The following is a 19,360-nucleotide window of genomic DNA, read 5'->3' on the forward strand; positions in this document are numbered from 1 at the left end:
TCCCATTCCTGTCCCCCACCCCCCCACCCCCACACAAGAACATGAATGGGCTGCCTGTGTGGCCAGCCTGGGGCACGCTGGGCACCATCCTGTCCAGGAGGAGGGTGGCGAGAGGCCCCAGCATAAAGTCGGCGCCCACTTGGTTTCCTGGCTGGGTCCAGGAAGGCTGAAAGGCCATTTCATCTTTGACTCAGGCCCCTCGGAACCCTTGGCTTCCCCCCAACCCCAGATTAAGCTATGACAGATGCCCCAGGGTGGTGGGGGGGGAGGGGTGCCATCTGCTGGAGCCGCCCCTCAAGCTGGATGTTTGAGGAATGCGTGTCCTTCTCAGTGCCCGTGCCACTCCGCACAGAGCAGGCTCCAGGGACCATCGGTCTCATTCGGGTGAAAGCCTTCAGATGGGAAGGTTCCATCTGAAAGTGTGGGGCCTCAGGTCCACGTAGTCCTGCTCTGATCACGGGAGTCCCCTGAGCTGCTGGGGCTCGGCGGCAGGGCTGGGCTGTAGACAGAAGGAAGGGCACCTTTGCCCCGGGTCCACTCTCCCCCCTCAGTGTGTCTAGGGGTCCCAGCTAGTCAGTCACCTTGGTCACCTCACAAGTAGGTCCGGAGCCGCTTCCCAGCAGCCCCGTGCGGACCAGCGATCTAAACTCCGGGGATACAGTGGGAAGCAGGACCGAAGGCGTCCCTGCCCTCGGGGAAGTCGCAGTCTTAAGTGTGGTGCTGGAGCTGTGGTCCTGGTTGCCACTAACTCTTGGTGGCTTCGGGCAGGCACTGTCCCGCTTTGGGCTTCAGTGTCCCACCTGTTCAGTGGACGGCCTCCTGGCCCTCAGGCTCTGGCGTCCCGGGAGCGTCCAGGTGGAAAGCATGTAGAGCCCCCGCTGAGTGGCCGGGGGGGAGGGGCTGGGGTTGGAGAGGGAGCCTTTCTTGGAGGGGAGAGGACGCTGCCACTGGGTGAGGCAGAGGCGGCGACAGATGAATGTGGGCAAGGATCTAGGTTGGAAATGAGGGACGAGGAGCCCCTGAGAAATCTGAATATCTGAGAAACGTTGGAGGAGAAAGGGGTGTGAGGAAGCTGAATGCAGGGGTGGATGGGAGAGGCTGCGAGCAGGAGGGAGAGCAGCTTGGGGGATGTGGCTGTCCTTTTGGGTTAAGATCACGGACCAGATAAGGGTGCATGGGTGGGTCAGTTGGTTAAGCATCTAACTTTGGCTCAGGTCATGAATTCATGGTTCGTGAGTGAGCCCCATTTCAGGTGAGCTGGAGCCCCACTTCGGGTGAGTGCGAGCCCTGCTTCAGGAGGGTTCAAGCCCCGCTTTGGGCGAGCCTAGCTTCTTTCTCCCTTTCTGCTCCTGGCTTACTTGCACCCTATCTCAAAGAAAAAAAAAAAAGGTTAAGGACCAGATGGAAACCCAAAGCACAGGGATGAGAACCCTTGGCTTTATGCTGGCAGGATAAGGCGCCCGGCCCTCTGGGAGGAGGTAGGGGTCGGAAGCGGGGTCAGAGGGCAGGAGTAGCTAGTTGATGGCACTTCCCCACGCCTCCACCCCCGGCAGCCACCCTCCTTCATCACTGGTGGCTTGGAAGTGGCCTCTGACTTCCTCAAAGGCTCCGGTCACTGGTGCATGAAATGAAAGTGCTTTCTCATTCCTGGCCCGGGGTGTCGAGCCCCGGGGCCAGCTGGCTGCCCAGAGCCAAGGGGCCACGAGTGATGCCCTTGGCCACTCTGTCCACCCATGTGAGGGCCTGCGGTGGGCCAGCGGTACAGCAGTGAACAGGACAGAGGCACTGTTGCCCAGGTGACATGAGGACTCCCCAGCCAGTACAGTCTGGACAGAGAGGTGACATCACATAGTGGTAAATACTGAAAAGACAACCAGATGAGGGTGCAGTGGCTTGGGGGAAGTTGATGAGGGAGCCGCCTCAGTGAAGGGTCTGGGGAAGGACACGCTTGAACTGAGACCCAAGCCAGCCTGTCATGTGAGGCTCTAGGGGGGAGAATGCCTGAGGCAGGAGGAACAGCACTTACAAAGGTCCTGAGGCACCGACTCGCTGGGGAGATTCAAGCTACTGAAGAAGGCCCGTATGGCCGGAGCAGAGTGGGAGAGGGAACGAGGAGAAAATGGGGTGGGCGAGCTGGATGGCATGGAATGAAGGTCAGCTGGGGTTCCTGGGAAAGATGCTGGGGGTGGGGCCTGGCGAGGAGGAAGCCCCGGCTCACCAGGGGGTAGGAGAGGGCAGCCTCAGTTGTCTTGGGCCTTTGGGCCTCAGTTATCAGTTTTGGGCTTTGCTTCCTAATGGCAGTGCTGGGTTCTTCTGTACCGCCATCTCCGGCACTTTCCATCAGCTACCACCTCATGCTGTAGGGAACATCAGAGGCTGGTGCTGCCTGAGGCCTGACCCTCTCTCGCCTGTTGTGTGACTTTGGACAAGTAACTTAACCTCTCTGCGCCTCCTTTCTCTGCACGAGTGAAGCGAGCGTAGCGTTATCACAGAGCAGATGCGCATAAACCACTCGCGAGGGTTCAGGATGCTCGTACCTTCTGTTAGCACCAGCCATGACTGCCGTCTATTATTGTTGCCGTCGTTTGCGGTGGCAGTCGTGGCGATCAGAGGCCACACACACGGCCGCTTCCCTCTCGCCCCACAGAGGTGCAGCTGAAGCCCAAGCACCAGCCCTACAAGCTGGGCCGCCAGTGGCCGGAACTGCTGCTCCGCTTCACCGACGCCCCCGACGACGACGTTGTCGCGGGTCAGTGCCGCCGCCAGCTGGCCCGCGTCTCTCCCGGGCACCAGCGGCCACTCCTGCCCGGGGAGGGTCCTCGGTGTTGGGGGGCGGGGGTGGTGGATGGCAGTCTGTGCCAGGGACAGGGGAGGCAGCCCCTTGGGCCTTTGGGTCGCAGTTACCAGGTCTTACAGGATCTTTAAGGGGAACGGAGGGGGCGGCCCCGGGGGTCTGCGAGCGCAGCGAGATAAGCCATGTCCCTGGACGGCCCTTGGGCTTTGTCAGCGTGGTGGGTGAGGGGGATGCCAGGGCAGGGCAGGGCCAGTGGCGGGGGCNTGTCCGTAGAGCCCGGGATGCTGGTGCGCCGGCCCAGCTGAGCCGCCCCCCCTACCACACCGGCCCGCAGATCCACGACGAGGAGGTCCTGCGGCTGCTCTATGAGGAGGCCAAAGGCAACGTGCTGGCCGCACGGTACCCATGTGACCTGGAGGACTGCGAGGCCCTGGGCGCACTGGTGTGCCGCGTGCAGCTCGGGCCCTACCAGCCTGGCCAGCCCACCGCCTGCGCCGTGAGGTGAGGGCCGGTGGGACCTGAGGCGGGGGCACGGGGGCGGGACGCTTGTCCTGGAGTCCTGGATGATCTGACAGGGTCTGGAGTCAGGAGGTGTAGGCAGGCCCTGACGCTGTGTGACCTTGGGCGAGTCACCCCACCTCTCTGAGCCTCCTTTCCCTCATCTGCTCTGGGCCGAAGGGCCTGAGAAGTGGGAGATTTGGGTGAAGTGACGCCTGTGAGAGGAGCCGCGGGTGTGCACAGGGCTGGAGCCTCCATCGGAGGTCGGGCAGGGGAGAGGTGGGCTGGTTCTTCCCAGGTCACAGCCCGGGACTGACCCGATCCTGACCCCAGTCACCAGTGACAGTCCGGCTTAGTTCCGAACTACAGGGACGAGGCCCCATTGCCCAGACACTCCGGCTTGCTGGCTCTGTGCTTCCCAGCCCCGCTCAAGAAGCAGTGCTCTCTGCGGTGAGAAGTCAGTCTGCCCCGGAAGCACACCAGGCCGGACTCTGACCTCCCTGCACAATGATCCTGAGGTTTAGAGCTAATTGCAGTGAAGACGAACTTTCAGCACAGGGTGCTCCTGGACCCCAGGCTCCTCCCCCCTGCACTGGGCAGGCGGCGTGCTGGGGGAGAGGATGTGCAGAGACAGGGCCCTGTGCCAGGTGACTAATAGCTGAGGCCCCACAGGGACCACCCAGCCCAGCCCTGTGTCCTCTGGGCCGGCTCACAGGCAGGCAGGCCGGATGGCCGCAACAGTTGTGTGTCAGGAGAGGCCTCCTCCCTTATGCACAAGAGTCCTCACGCTCACCCTGAGGTCCCCTTCCCTTGGCTGAGATGTGGTGGCCAGAGCGCTGATGGGCCCGCCCTGAGCCCGCCCCGGCCCCACGGATGGGTGTGGGGAGACTGGATTTCCAGATGACGAGTGAGGGCTGTTGCTGGAAGACAGGATACAAGAGCACAAGCAATGAAAGTGCCCACGGCAGCCCCGAGGAGGGTGGCGGCCCCCCCCGGCCACCCCTCCTCACACCGCCCTGCTGTTGGGCCACCAGGCCGGCGAGTTCCTTCCTCTCCTCGGCCCTCCCGCTGGCCAGGGGTGGCCTGGGCTGTTCCGTTGGCCTGAAGTCCCAGGAGAGACCCCTCCCCTCTGTGGTGAAAAATGATAACCTCAGTGGTATTTGTTAGGTGCCGGGCACCTGCTGGCGCCCCTCCATGCTACCAGCGGTTAATGTCCTTATTTTATCCCTGGGGCGGTTGGGCCTCTGAGAAAGTGCTCGCTGCTCAGAGACAGAGCTCCGGCTGTGGTCGGCTGGCAGCAGCCGGTGCGCTGCCCACGCGGTCAGAGCGCTGCCTGACGCGGGAACAGCATGATTACGCCGAGGTTCTTACTTTGTGGTCATGAGCAGTCGGAATCATCCTTTCCTTCTTGAACCTGTGTTCATGGATTGTGGTTTGACAGGGTGTTTTTGAATATCCCTGTTTGGCAGAAAACGTGTGGAGAGGTGTATGAAGGTCACTTGCCGCCGTTTTTGAGTCGTAAAAGTTCCACTGGCTCAAAAATCCAAACCTTCCTGACTCAGTGACACAGACACTGCGCCCAAATCCTCCGGCCACAGGCTGGCTGTGCGGCGGGCCTGGTTGCGGCCGCCCCTTTGGTCTCCCGGCCTGTCCTCCGGGCCTGTCGCCAGCCACGCTTGCCGCAGGGCTCGTGGCAGTGGGCTCGCTGGCGGTCCTCGTCCGGGGCCTCGCCTGCCCTGGCCCGTGAGCATGCTGCCCCCCGGGGACCTCGGCCCCTCTGGCAGGCCCCAGCCCCGGAGCCCCTCCTCACGCCGGGCACCCCTCTTTCCCTCTCCGCAGGGAGAAGCTGGACTCCTTCCTCCCCGCCCACCTCTGTAAGCGGAGCCACGGGCTCTTCGCTGCGCTCCGGGGCCGCGGGGCCAAGGCCGGGCCAGGCGAGCAGGGCCTGCTCAATGCCTACTGCCAGGTGAAGGATGCGGTCGGCAGCGAGGGCGAGCACGAGCCCTCCCTCGGCACCCACTACCGTGCCTACCTCCTCAAGAGCCACGAGCTGCCCTTTTACGGGTGAGCGACTCCCTGGCCCTGGGGTCTCTGCTGTCCCCTCCCCTGACAGCCCAGCCATGTGTCGTGGCCTCTGCTGGGGTGCCCCCTCTGCGCCAGCCGTGCCCTGCCCTCACGTGAGCTGCGTCTTGATGCCGGCACCTCGGGCCCCACAGGCGCCGAGCTGGACCCCTGCCCTCCCCTTGCTCCTGCCGCAGGCCAGGCGACTCTCCTTCCACCGCCACGGTCACTTGGCTGCTGGGCCTGCTGACCTTGCACGTAGCCGGTTCTCTGCGCCGCCGGCAGTGGTCAGTAGCTCTCGGGGACCTGTGCGTGCCCGTAGCCGGGGCACTGGCGAGACCTCGGTGAGCAGAGACCCGGGCCCTGCCTGGTGAGGCTGCCTTTCTGGGGGGAAGAGAGCCAGCAGCGGAAGCAGAGGAGAGACCGGTGAGGTGACCAGTGAGGACAGCGTGACCATGCCCCGAAGGGGAGAGACGGCTCGGGCTGGGTGGTAATAGCGCAGGAGCTGAGACGTGGTCAGATGCCGGAGACGTTGAGGGGAGTGTCGACAGAATTTGCTGGACAGATGTACAGGGCAGCAGATGAAGGAGAAGAGAGGGAACTGCAGGTATGCGGCCCGAGCAAATGAAGATGGTGTCATCGGCCGGGAGGGGACCGTGCCCCGGAATTGGCCGGGGAAGGCTGGGGGTGTGGTTTTCGACGTGTTGATTTTGAGATGCTCCCCGGATACCCAGCTGGCGGACGGGCGGTTAGGTCTCTGAGTCTAGAGTCGGCAGTAGTTGGTGAGCATCAGCGTTTGGGGGGGTCTGAAACCTAGAGCCCAAAGACATGGCCAAGGAGGTGCGCGTGGACAGGCACACGGAGGCCCTGGGCCAGTGAGGCGGGCAGAGGGAAGTGTCATGGAGGAGGAAGTGACGAAGTGTCCCAGGCTGCTGCTTCCGGGTCGAATTCAACGTGCCCTGTGTGGCTGATGATAGACCTTGGTTCCAGCACCGTGGGGTGGCAGTGGGTGGAGGAGAGAGAAGGGACAGAAGGCAGCGGGTGTGGCCCGCTGCTTCTGGGGTCAGTGCTGTGCAGTGGAGTCAAGGGATGCAGCATTTGTGGGTGGATATGGGGGCGGAGGCTTTTAATTTTTATGATGCGTGAAATGTGTGTGTGTACGGATGGGGCTGATCCGACAGAGGGTGAGAAACTGAGATGAGGGTAGCCAAGTGGCTGCTTCTGGTGGCTTCCGTGCCCTCGGAGAAGCAGGAGTCCCAGCCATCCGCTGAACCTGGAGAAGTCTTCCAGGAGCGAGGCTGCTCTCAGGCCTCGGACGCAGCACGTGCTTGTCTCCCGGCCGCTCCGGGAGTGAGGGTGCGGGCAGTCACGGGGGTGGGGTTCAGCAAGGACTCTGGGCTGCGCCTGGTGCGAGGGGGCGGCGGGCCAGGCAGACGTAGGAGAGGGAAGGACGTGGCGGGGCAGGGGGAGAGGGTGGTGGCTCGATGAGTTGGTGTGCCGAGGCCACTACACCTTTTCCCCTTCCCCATGTCAAGCCCGAAGCCTCCCTGGGTGGCCCCCGTTCCCTCGTGGCCCCCGGGCAGGTGCAGCTGGACCCCACTGCTGCTGAAGGGTCTTGGCCTGACAGACGGTGGGGAGCGAGTTCTCCCAACCCTGATACGGCTTGGCCACCTCCAGCAGCCTCAGCCCCAGCCCCTCCTGGCGGGTACCCAGACGTGACCTCCTCTGTCCCACTCCCAGGGTCACACTCCTCTCCATCTGAGGAGCCTGCCTTTCCTCCGTTCCTCCCCCAGCCTGTTCAAGCCTCCCTGTCTTGCATGGTCGGGGCAGATGCCACCACCTCCAGGAAGCCTCCCTTCCACCCCCGCTCGGTTTCTCCCTCCCCAGGGGCAGGTTTCCATTTAACCATCAGTCGCCAAAACAGCTTAAACTTCTCATATGCCCAGCACAGGGCCTGGGGCCAGAGCACTGGGGAGGGTGAACCCAGACCCCGGATGCTGGTGGCAACCTCCTGGTGCTGGAGGTGACCGGCTGATGGCAATTCCCCTCCCCAGGTGTGCCTTCTTCCACGGTGAGGTTGACAAGCCGGCCCAGGGCTTTTTGCACCGGGGCGGGCGAAAGCCAGTGGTTGTGGCCATCAGTCTGGAGGGAGTGCATGTCATCGACAGCAGGGAGAAGGTAAGCCCAGCTCCTCCAGGGCAGGACCTGGCTTGGGGACAGGGAGCCTCGCTGGACAGGGCATGGGGTGCTCACCCAGGCCTTCCTGGTTCTCGCGGGCCAGCGGTTGGCCTCGAAGCCAACTGGGTGGCCTGTCTGGCTTCCCTCCCTGTTGGATGCTCCCTGGGCCTTCCAGCATCATCCTGGGAGCCTCCTTGGGGTCCCCTCCAGATCAGCTTCTCCGCCTAGCGTGCTGGGCAGGAGGGCGGCTCGGGCAAGGGGAGGCCGCGGCTGGGATTCAGGCCTCTGGGTGGAGGGGATCTGGCCTGGGCGCTCCGCTGGACCGATGGCTGGAGACTAGCTGGTGGTTTTCCAGAAAAGCCTCACGGCTAGAAGCCCTCCCTGGCTGCCCGGGTCGGGCTTCTTCGCCTGCATTTGGCGCAGGCTGGCTGTTGGTTCCCTGTGTAGACAGTGGCATCGGCATCCTGGCCCATGGGGATTTTCTCTGCACTTGGGCAGGAGTCTCTCCTAAGTCAGCAGAAAAGTTTTGGGTGACTTGTCCCCAGAGAGGGACCCCAGCCCCTCCTGGGCACCTGTGCCCAAACATGCTGGGCCAGAGCGCGGCTCAGCCTGCTGGGATGCCCCCGCTGATCTGGTGCACAAGCCCCCCACGCCTGCTTCTTCCCCCACATGACTGCCCCAGCTGTGAGGGGCTTGACCGGCTGGAGAGTAGCGCTGGGGGCCAGGGGCTCTCCGCCCCCCCCAGACCACAACCCCTTCTGAGGGTCTGATGAAAGCAGGGACTCCTCCAAGAAGCTGACACAGGAGTTCAGACTCAGCCTTGGCAGTAAATGGCCCGGCCAGCTGTCCCCTCCCGATGTCACCTGAGCAGGCTGGGGCGGGGGAGTAGGCGCGGCTCCGAGAATCCCAGCCCTGTGTCTCCCTCCTGCTGGCCAGCACGTCCTGCTGGGCCTGCGTTTCCAGGAGCTGTCGTGGGACCACACCTCCCCCGAGGAGGAGGAGTCTGTCCTGTGGCTGGAGTTCGATGGGGACAGTGAGGGCACCCCGGTCAACAGGCTGCTCAAGATCTACTCCAAGCAGGTAGCGGGCGTGGTGTGCGCCGGGACGAGGTCGGGGTGGGGTCCTGGAGGCTCCCGGCTGGCTGACAAGGAGGCAAGACGGCTGCTGAGGGCCTGGGGACCAGGGTAGGCAGGAGCCACCCTTGTGAGTCAGAGGCCCGGTTTGCGGAGGCCACTCTGGGCTTGTGGCCGTGTGAGCAGCCCGCATCGGCCCCCTGCCCCCCGGGAGTTGGGCGCTCTCAGAGGAGGAGCAGGCGTGGCAGGGCGAAGGCCCCTCAGCGCCTTTGTTTCACTCCCTGCACACAGCCCCCACCCCCGCACCTCCCTGCTGCAAGCCCAGTGGCCTCTGCCCTGCCACACCCAATGCACAGATGTCTGTCCTGTCTGTCCTCTGTCCCCAGCACAGCTTGACCGTGAGCTCCTGGACACTCCTGTCCCCTGCGGTGCCTCCTCTGACACCCGGGCCTAGCGTCCACGAGCTCTTCCCTACCACGGCTTCGCATACGTGGCTGTCCCCACTTTCTGCCGATGACTGTAATTCTTTTTTTTTTTTTTTTAAATATTTTATTTATTTCTAGGAGAGAGAGAGAGAGCGTGAGCAGGGGAGGGTCAGAGAGAGAGGGAGATACAGACTCTGAAACAGGCTCCAGGCTCTGAGCTGGCAGTCAGCACAGAGCCTGACGCGGGGCTCGAACCCACGAACCGCGAGATCATGACCTAAGCGAAAGTCGGACGCTTAACCGACTAAGCCACCCAGGCGCCCCCGATGACTGTAATTCTTACATCACTAGGCTAGACCCCTTTTTAAAGTAAATGTGTTATTGGATTCTGCAGAGAGAAAAGTTACCAAATCCTAAGTGTGCAGCTCAACAGGTTTTCTGAAAATAAACCCACGTAACACATCTNCGAGTCGTTCTGCCTGTTTCTCAACCTTCTGGCAGCAGGTTCCTCAGTGAGTTCTCTTCTGTTTGGTTTCTTCCGCTCGGCTGTGTGTGTGTGTGTGTGTGTGTGTGTGTGTGTGTGTGTGTTCTGTCCCCGCTGCAGGTGGCAGTGGCTTGATCTTGATCTTTCGAAAGGCTCCCTTGGTGTCCCAGCGTCTACATTCGCCAGCCTTGACTTTCCCATTCCGTTGCTGACGGACACTCGGGTTTCCCGTTTGGGACTGTTGCCAGCAGCGCTGTCATGATCACTGGTGTGCATGTCCTCTATGCGCATATGTGGCTGTCCCCCCAGGAGTGGGACGGCTAGGCCCCCAGGTCAGCATGCGCTCCCTTGAGACACTGCCAGCTGTCCACAGCAGTCACGCGGATGCGTGCTTGCTGCTCACCGTCCCTCCGTTTTGTTAATTTTTTACATGAAGTGTGATATGTAGATCAACATTCTCTTTCTCTGTCTCTCTCTCTTTTTTCTTTTTGTTCCAGTGTTATCTGTTGAAAAGACCACCCTTTCTTCATTGAATTGCCCTTGCGTCTCTGTTGAAATCCGGTCGGCCAGGTGTGTGGGTCTATTTCTGGATTGTCTGTCCTGTGCCCTTGATCTACGTGTTTGTCTTTCACTAATAAACCTACTGTACTGCTAACTGCAACTTGATAGTGAACTTGAAATCAGGTGTGATTTCCAGAACTTTGTTCTTTTCCAAAATTGTTTTTGACTCTCCCAGTTACTTTGCATTTCCATATGAATTTTAGGAAGAGCTTGCTAGGGCCCATGGGCAGCTTAGTTGGTTAAGCGTCCAACTTCGGCTCAGGTCATGATCTCACGGTTCATGGGTTCGAGCCCCGCATCGGGCTCTGTGCTGACAGCTAGCTCAGAGCCTGGAGCCTGTTTCAGATTCGGTGTCTCCCTCTCTCTCTGATCCTCCCCTGCTCATGCTGTCTCTCTCTCAGAAATAAATTAAAAAAAAAAAGGAAGAGCTTGCTGATTGCTGCCCCTCCTCCCCTAAAAGTCTTCTGAGATTTAGATTAAGATTCCATTAAATTTATAGATTAATTTTGGAGAGAATTGACATGCGAAGTCTTCCAGGCCAACTATTTCTATGTCTTCCTGTATTTGGCTTTGATTTCTTTCTCTAATACTTTATAGTTGTCAGCGTAGAGATATTGTCTATCTTTTATTATACTTATACATAAGGTTCTTTTTTCTCCCTTCCTTCCTTCCTTCCTTCCTCTTTCTTTCTTTCTTTCTTTCTTTCTTTCTTTCTTTCTTTCTTTCTTTTTTTCTTTCTTCCTTTCTTTCGTGCTACCCTAGATGGTACTTTTTCATTTATTTTTATTTATTTGGTTTTTAATAACATAAAAGTTTATTTTTCTCTAACATAACCTTATAGGTAGGCGGTCCAGATCTGTTATTGTGAACTCAGAGTCCTTTAACCTTGTTTCTCTACCATGCACATTCTCTTCTCTTAAATTCACCTCACGGTCCAGTATGGCTGCTTCAGCTCCAGCCATCACATCTACATGCTCCACAACAGGAAGAAGAAAAAGGGGGAGACAAACATCCCCTCTTTAAATATCCACGTTCATTTCATTGTGGTATGTAGAAGTACAGTTGATTTGGAGGCGCCTGGGTGCTTCAGTTGGCTAAGCATCTGTCTAACCCTTGAATTTCAGCTCAGGTCATGATCCCAGGGTTGTGGGATCAAGCCCCGTGAGCTTGGAGCCTGCTTAAGATCCTCTCTCTCTCTCTCTCTCTCTCTCTCTCCCCCTCTCCTACACTCACTCTCTTTCTCTAGAAGAAAAAGTTTAAAAAAAAATACAGTTGATTTTGTTATATCCATAATCGCATATCCTGCAACTTTGTTAAATTCACTCACTGGTTCTAATAGTTTTGTTGCAGAGTCTTCAGGGTTTGCTCTGTAGACAGCCATGTCGTTCTGTGAACGGGGACAGTCGTATTCTGACCCCCCAGTGTGTGTGCCTCTGTTTGTCCTGCCTGACTTTTCGGTACAGGGTTGAGTAGGTGCGAGCAGACATCCTGACTTGCTCCTGACCTTGGGGGGAAGTAGCTGCAGGTTTTTCACAGACACCCCCCACCATCAGGTGGAGGAAGCTCCCTTCTGTTACTGCTTTGCCAAGCTTTATCCTGAACGGATATTAATTTGGTCGGACGTGGTGTCCTTTGAGTGGCAGGCTCCCTGGACCTCAGAAGCATCACGCTGTGATTGAGCTTTCGTTCCAGGGAACTTCGAGGGCTTCCCTGTCGTGCTTACAGCCCGGGGTCCTCTGTCCCCACCGGCTGCCCTCCCGTTCGCCAGCCGAGTGGCCCGCTCCGCGTGGCCGAGTCTTTCCGTGGGCAGAGGAGGCGGGTGCGGAGAATGGATGCCGGCTCTTCCTTCTGGGCCCCGGCGGGGTTTCCTGCCCTGCTCCCCCTCCCCGGGGCGGCTGGTGTTGCTTCAGAGAGGCCTGGGGCTGCGCCGTGTGGGCACGTGTGCCGGGCGGCTTCTCTGTCAGCGCGGGGCCATCCCCTAGGCCTCTGCCCCTCCCCTGTGGGCCCTCCTCTGGGGAGCATGAGGCAGCCGTTCGTCCTCCTTGGTCCCTGTATGTCCCGCTCTCCGTGGGAGACCCGGCGCGGGGTAGGCGCTCAGGAAGCGCGCTGAGGGCCTCCAGCCGCCGCCGCTGTCTGTCTGCGGATCCATCAGACCCCCGGTGTCCCATCACATGGTGTCCGGACTCTGCTCGCTGACACGCGCTCACTTCACCTTTTATGTTACACGTGTTACATTTAAGATTGGTTGAGAAGGTGTCACGTTTGAAGAACGTGCTCAGAGGGCACCCCCCGCACCCCCACCCTCGGCCCCGTGACCTGACCGCCACCGCCTTCCTCACGGGCCCGCAGGTGCCTCTGTCAGGCAGCTCTCTCCGCTCCCTCCCCCCCAGAAGGTTCCGGCTGGGCCCTCTTCCTTCCGCACCGCACCGTGTGCCCACAGCTGAGCTCCTCTCCCCATCCGGCCTGACTGCTGCCGCCCATGGTGCACGGCCTTCCGCCTGGAATGCTCTTTCCTGCCCAGCCCACCTCTCAGACCCGAGACAGGGCCCCCTACTCATCCTCCGGGACTGACCTCCCGAAGTCACCCCCAGGTGGCTGCCTCCCCTGTCCCTCTGCTCTCAGAGCACCTGATCCCCCCTTCCTTCCTTGTGTGAATGCTGTTTGCTTCCTCATCTGCCCCCTCCTCCCCTGCAGAAGGCAGGGGCCCGGCCACCTCGTCCGTCCCCCTCTGCAGAGTGTGGAAAGGCCGCGGCTCACCGCCCAGGCCTCAGGGCGGCCCCTCTCTCCTCCCCAGGCCGAGCTGATGAGCGGCCTCATCGAGTACTGCATTGAGCTGAACCAGGCCTCGGAGCTCGCCGCCCCCCAGGAGACCGTGTCCGGCCCGCCCTCGGCCGCCGGCCCCCTGGCCCCTCCGGCTCAGCGGCCGCAGCTGCGGAGACAGGACAGCGTGGTGTGCAGCCGCCTCCAGCACCTGTCCACCATCGACTACGTGGAGGAAGGTGAGCACGTGCCCGCGCACGCTCACATCATGCACGCGCACGTGCACATACGCTCTGTGAGTGGGAACGGGGCCTCTGGGGCCCTGGCGGGAGAGCCCTTTTCTGGCCGTGTCACCGCTGCGTCCGCAGATGTTCCCTGCAGCAGTGTCCAGACGGGACAAACTAGAAACTAGATGTCCATGAGTTCAGTGGGGACAGAAACCCGGGGCCACATCCGGTGGAATCAGGGCAGCTGGGGAAAGGGCAGTGGGCTGTCCGAGACCGGGCCCTGGGGCGCACGGAGGGCGTGTGCCAGAGAACTGGGGGCGTCCAGGAGTCTGTGCTCCGTTCATCGTATCGCACCGGGGTTTACGTTTCAGTTTTGGCAAACGTACGATGCTGACGGAGGGCGTCAGCCTCAGGAGAAGCTGGACAAGGGCACATGGGAACGTGTGTGATTACCTTTGCAGCTTCTCGAAAAATCTAGATTCATTCCAAAATAAGAAGGTTTTAAATGCAGTAACGAAGACCTACATTTAAGTGGCAAGATGTAGGGGCGCCTGGGTGGCTCAGTCAGTTGAGCGTCCGACTTCGGCTCGGGTCATGATCTCACGGTTTATGGGTTCGAGCCCCACATCGGGCCCTGTGCTGACAGCTTGGAACCTGGAGCTGCTTCAGATTCTGTGTCTCCCTCTCTCTCTGCCCCTCCCCTGCTCATGCTCCGTCTCTCTCTCTCTCTCTCTCTCTCAAAAATAAATAAACATTAAGAAAATTTTAATAAGTGGCAAGATGTTCACAAAATAAGACCAAGTAATAAGAATCGGGTAATAGGACAACCCACACAAACCTGCATCCGCGTGCAGAGGGAGGGACACCCCAGCTGTGGTGGAGAATGACTGTCACTTTTGCTTTTTCTTTGTGCGTCTTTGCAGTATTTACATATTTATCACAAGCACGTCATTTTTTAAAATGTTTTTTGAAGTTTATTTTTGAAAGACAGAGAGAGCACAGGAGGAGCAGAGAGAGAGGGAGAGAGAGAATCCCAAGCAGGCTCTGTATTGTCCGCACCGAGCCTGATGCGGGGCTGAACTCACAAACTGAAGTCATGACCCGAACCAAAACAAGTCAGACACTTAACCAACTGAGCCACGCAGGCGCCCCTACATTTTTTACTACAAGCACGTCATTTTTTTTTTTAATTTGTTTTTTTTTTTTTGAAACAGAGACAGAGCGTGAGTGGGGGAGGGGCAGAGAGCAAGGGAGACCCAGAATCTGAAGCAGGCTCCAGGCTCTGAGCTGTCAGCACAGAGCCCAATGCAGGGCTCGAACTCACAAACGGTGAGCTCATGACCTGAGCCGAGGTCGGATGCTTAACTGACTGAGCCACCCAGGCGCCCCACGCGTGTCATTTTTATAAAGAGAAACAGCAGAATAATTTTTCAGTAACATGACTGTCCCCCCAGTCTCCCTTGGAATGGCCAGCAGGCTGTCACCGCGCTCCCTGGGGTGGGACACGACCATTATTTCCAGTCTTCAGCCACTACCAACAACACGGCTACAGCTAACTCCTTGCTTAGAATCTGCACCATTTCCTCAGGATAAGTTCCTAGAAACAGGGTTGCGGTGCCAGGCGGCGTGCCCACTTGCGCCCCTCCCAGAAGACGTTGCGCACCCCCCCACCTGCCCATCCCCCATCACACTGACAGAGAACTTGCTTGGGTTGGTATTTGAATATTAGTGAAGTTGGGCTATTTTTCTATGCATGGCCATTTGTATTTTCTTCATGGATTGTTCATTTCTGTTGTCTTCTTTTTCTTTTGTTGCTCGATTTTTTAGTTAACGTCTTAGGTTAATATGGTATATTCGTTATAATTAACGAACTGATACTGATACAGTATTATTTTTTCTTTTTTAATTTTTTTTAATTTGTTTCTAGGAGAGAGAGAGAGAGAGAGACAGCGTGAGCAGGGGAGGGTCAGAGAGAGAGGGAGACACAGACTCTGAAACAGGCTCCAGGCTCTGAGCTGGCAGTCAGCACAGAGCCCGACGCGGGGCTCGAACCCACGAACTGCGAGATCATGACCTAAGCGAAAGTCGGACGCTTAACCGACTAAGCCACCCAGGCGCCCCATTAATTAAAGTCCTTCAGTTTAACCTAATGCCCCTTTTCAAGGCGGCAGGACCCCAGCCAAGATGCCCCACTGCACTTAGCACCACGTCTGTGTAGGCACCTCCAGGCTGTGATCGTTTCTCAGATTTCCCTTGTTTTCAGTGACCTTGACAGTTTGAAGATGACTATTCAGGGATATTGTAGGATGCCGCATTATTGGGATTTGCCTGAGGTTTTCCTTGTCAGTAGGCAGGAGCTGTGGGTTAGGGAGGAAGGTCATAGAAGTAAAGTGCCATTTTTATCACATCACATCAGAAGTGCATTATCAACATGACTTGTGACCATTGGTGTTGACCTTGGTCACCTGGCCTGAAATTCTAACTTGTAAGAATTCCATCTGTTTTATCAAGGCTCACCTCGAGCCAGTTAGTCTGTGTTGCTAGTCTAGTTTTGTTTCTTTGGTCTGTTCTTTTTTTTTTTATGTTTATTTTTATTTTTGAGAGAGAGAAAGAAAGAGCGCTAGCCAAGGAGTGGCAGAGAGAGAGGAGGACAAAGGATCCAAAGCGGGGTCCACGCCGACAGCAGAGAGCCCAGTGCGGGGCTCGATCTCACGAACCAGGAGATCAGCCTGAGCTGAAGTCGGACGTTAACCGACTGAGCCCCCCGGGCGCCCCTCTTTGGTCTGTTCTTGAACTGGGTTTAGCAAAAGCTCCTCAGCACAGCTGGCCCAGCATCAAATGCAAACCCAAATTTGCAAGGCTGGCCACCTGCCCCGCCCCTCCCCACCCCTACCCCCGGTAGAAGACGTGGGCTCTGGGACTAAGGTCCAGATGATTGGTGGGTCCAGTGAGGAGACTGGGTCTGAACCGACTCGGAATTCAGGCTCCAGGGGCGCGGACCACCCCACCTCGGGAAGCCCTCCCTCAGCGTGTTCCTCATATTCCTTGACAGGTCAGCAGATCAAGCGGGTGAAACCGAAGCGCACCACGTCCTTCTTCAGCCGGCAGCTGTCCATGGGCCAGGGGAGCTACACCGTGGTGCAGCCCACTGACAGCCTGGAGCAGGGCTGAGGGCAGCGGCCGGGCAGGGGGAGGGCGCAGGGGAGGCCTGGCCGAGCGCTCTTCTCCCTGAGGGCCGGGACCAGGCGCCGGGCAGGAGGGCTACCTCAGGGAGGGAGGAAGTGGCTTCTTTGCGTGGGATGGGACGCGGGCTGCGCCGAGCTGGCCGGGGACCCCCGAGCGGTCTCCCTCGCAGCCCACCGCCCTCCCCTGGACCCAGCCCCACCGCCGTCTCGGGAGCATCTCAGGAGGCCCTGGCCGCCTCCTCCCAGCCAGGGACTTGCCTTCGTGCCCCTCTCGAGATGGACAGTGTCCCCTGCTCTGGAGTCCTCGGTGGCGGCTCTGATGGCAGGCGGCCGGCAAATAGGGCTCGGGACCTGCAGATCCAGTGTGTGTCTTTGGTCTCCTCCCTGGACCCTGATGACCACGTCGCCACATTCCTTCCGCCGCATTCCCCCCTCGCTGCCCGTCTGGCCATGGCGCTGTGGGGCAGGAGGGGGCCTCCGTGCACTGAGCCACGGGAGGACCCGAGCAGGCGAGCTGCCCCCCTCCCCACGCCCTCCCTGGCCGGCTGGAACTGGAGGGAGCCAGCAGGGCCTGGCTCCGGGGGCGTCCTGGGCCCCTCACTCAGGCCTCTTGTGCCACGACACGCTCTGACCCGAAGCAAAGTGCCTTTTTGCCAGCCTTTGGTGACAACGCTGTGCCGGGAGGTGGCCGTCCTGTGGACCGACACGCCACCAGACCCACACTCCACGCCTGGAGAGCTCCCAAGCTGCTCCCTGGGCTTCAGGTTTTAGTTTTGCTCTTTCTTCATCTGCTTTGGTTCTCCGACGCCTGTGAACTCCAGGGCCGCTGCAGAGGATGCGCCCGCCGACCTCGGAGCTGCTGGCGCTCCTTCAGGGTGGCGCCGGGGTGTCCTTCTGCCAGACCCTTGGGGCGGCCCGTGCACCAGGATGTCCCGTGCCAGCTGGTCTCCTCTTTGCAGGGACATTGTAGGGAGGCTGGCTGTGGCTTTTCCCCTGCCTCCGCCTCCCACGTTCTCCCAGAGGAGCAGGCCAGCGGGGGGCCTTCCCAGCTCAGAGGCTCCTCCGTGGTGGGTCCGTGGCTCCCCAGGCGCTTCCTGGGACTTTACGCAGGGAGGAGGCAGGTCGGGCTCAGCACTGGGCTTTGCTTTGTTCTCCCCTCCCCTGGAGAGCCTGGGCAGAGGAAATGCAAGCTTGCCTCCAGCAGTAGGGACTTGTTAAATAAATAGGCCTCCCCAGCCTTCTGGAATGTCCCAGCCAGAGAGCATCTGGTCTCCCCTCCGGGAACCACTGGGCCTGAGTGGCTGCCCTGCCCGCCTGGCACGCAGCCATCTGGCTGTCTCTTCCCACCCGCTGTTTGGATCCAGGTGAATGTTTATCTGCTGGGCCAACTGGCTGTGGGAGGGGAGGGGGCGCGGGTGTGGACATGTGACTTGTTTTTACTCTTCTGCCTCCCTGCTGTTCTCCGAGCATCCCTTGTGCCATGACCTTTGCTGGCTGCCCTTTGGGACAAAGCAGTATTTCACCAAGTGCCCTTTGAACATTCTCATTCTTTTGTATCATGTGACTTATTAATAATAAAATGAATTTCCAGCAAACTTCGGGTGGTTTGCGTTATGAAATAACGAGAGCGTGTTAAGTACAGTCTGGGAGTTGATTATAGGCTCCGTGTTTGCTGTTTATTAAATAAGTGTCAAGGCGTGCAGCTCCCCGGGCTGCTGAGCGGAATTCGACGTAGAACCGGGAGTGAGGTTTTTGGGTCTCGGTGGCCCGCCAGAGGGACTCCCAGGGTAAGGAGGTCCGGGCCGGGTTTGGTGGTTCCTCATGGGAACCAAGGGGTTAGGTCTGCAGGGAGGCAGGGGAACAAGGCGCCGATGGTGGGCAGGCCTTTGTCCCCTGTCCCATGAGCCGGCCACACCTCCTGCCTTCCCGTTCCTCTTCACACCTAGGGGCCGGGGCCACGGGCACGGTCCGGGCACCAGTGCTTAGCCGAGAGGCCAGAGAGCCCAGGAGGTTTGGGTGGTTCTGTGCCCACCCCAAGGAGGCGCGCCCCAGGCCTGGCCAGGAAGTGCGTTTCCCACAGATCCTGTCGTGGGCAGCCACAGGCTTTGGCCCCCCGTAGGGTGAGCGCCACCTGGGGTTTGGAGTTCACACTGAACTCGCTTTGGGGGCTATAAGGAGCAAGTCACGTGGGACGAGGGCCTCACCCCTACTCTGCCTCCTTCTGTGAGGTTCCGCCAGCTGGCAAGGGCAGCATGGTGCGTGGGCGTGGGCACTTACACGAGCCTCCACTTCTTGACCATTAAGATGGCAACGATAATCGTGCCCATCTCCTAGGGTCGTTGGGTGCTTTACGGTCTGCGAGGACCAGGCACGCAACAGGTGTTTGCTATTTTCATTGTCTCTAAAAGTCGCGGGTCTGGACGCTGGCAGGGAGAACAGGATCCACCTGAGAGGCCAGCGGCACAGACACCCCCACTCTGGTGGCCGGGGGAGTACCTACAGCCCAGGGCCTGGCCCACCCGGAGCCCCTTCCTCCTCCCCGGGCCTGTCAGTGCTCACCACCTGTATTAGTTTCCTGCGGCTGCTGTAACAAATGGGCACAACCTTCATGGCTTAAAACACCCACATTGCCTCAGTTCTGTAACTCCAAGTCTGAAATGAGCCTTGCCGGGCTAAGGTCAAGGTATCCACAGGGCCTCATTTCTTCCGGAGCCTCTAGGGAAGAATCCGTTGTCGTTTCCTTTTGCAGCTTCTAGAAGCTGCTTGCTCACCTCGGCTGGTGGCTCCTTCCTCCACCTTCACAGCCAGTGAAGGCAAGCAGGGTCCTCACATTTCTCTCTTCTCCCCTCACAAGGTCTTGCCACTACACTGAGCCAGTGTGGACAATCTGGAATCATCTCCCTGTTAAGGCCGGCAGCCTAACACCTTTTATCCCTCTTTGCCACATAACCTAACTTTCACAGGCTCTGGGGACTGGAGCGCAGACATCTTGGAGGGACCTTCTTCTGCCTACCATGCCAACCCTCCCGCCACAGCCCTGCCCCACCTCCAGGCCGGCCATGTTTGCCTCCCCTGCCATCTCTGATCAGGCCACGTCCCACGCCCTGCACTGGC

The 19,360-nt window shown here is 59.2% G+C and overlaps 1 protein-coding gene across 1 annotated transcript in view; it reads left to right on the forward strand.

Moving 5' to 3' along the window:
• The window catches only part of FRMD8 (FERM domain containing 8), a 20,695-nt gene extending 4,338 nt beyond the window's left edge, over positions 1–16,357 (forward strand). The window contains exons 4-10 of the mRNA XM_077759781.1: positions 2,648–2,775; positions 3,096–3,295; positions 5,132–5,356; positions 7,408–7,531; positions 8,468–8,611; positions 12,869–13,073; positions 16,114–16,357. Of these exons, the coding sequence (XP_077615907.1) occupies positions 2,648–2,775; positions 3,096–3,295; positions 5,132–5,356; positions 7,408–7,531; positions 8,468–8,611; positions 12,869–13,073; positions 16,114–16,232 (1,145 nt within the window). The 3' untranslated portion in view covers positions 16,233–16,357. The remainder of the gene's footprint in view (positions 1–2,647; positions 2,776–3,095; positions 3,296–5,131; positions 5,357–7,407; positions 7,532–8,467; positions 8,612–12,868; positions 13,074–16,113) is intronic.
• Positions 16,358–19,360: the final 3,003 nt, after the last annotated feature.

This window comes from Crocuta crocuta, unplaced genomic scaffold (genome assembly GCF_008692635.1).
Source record: "Crocuta crocuta isolate KB4526 unplaced genomic scaffold, BGI_CrCroc_1.0 scaffold53, whole genome shotgun sequence".
Lineage (NCBI taxonomy): Eukaryota > Metazoa > Chordata > Mammalia > Carnivora > Hyaenidae > Crocuta > Crocuta crocuta.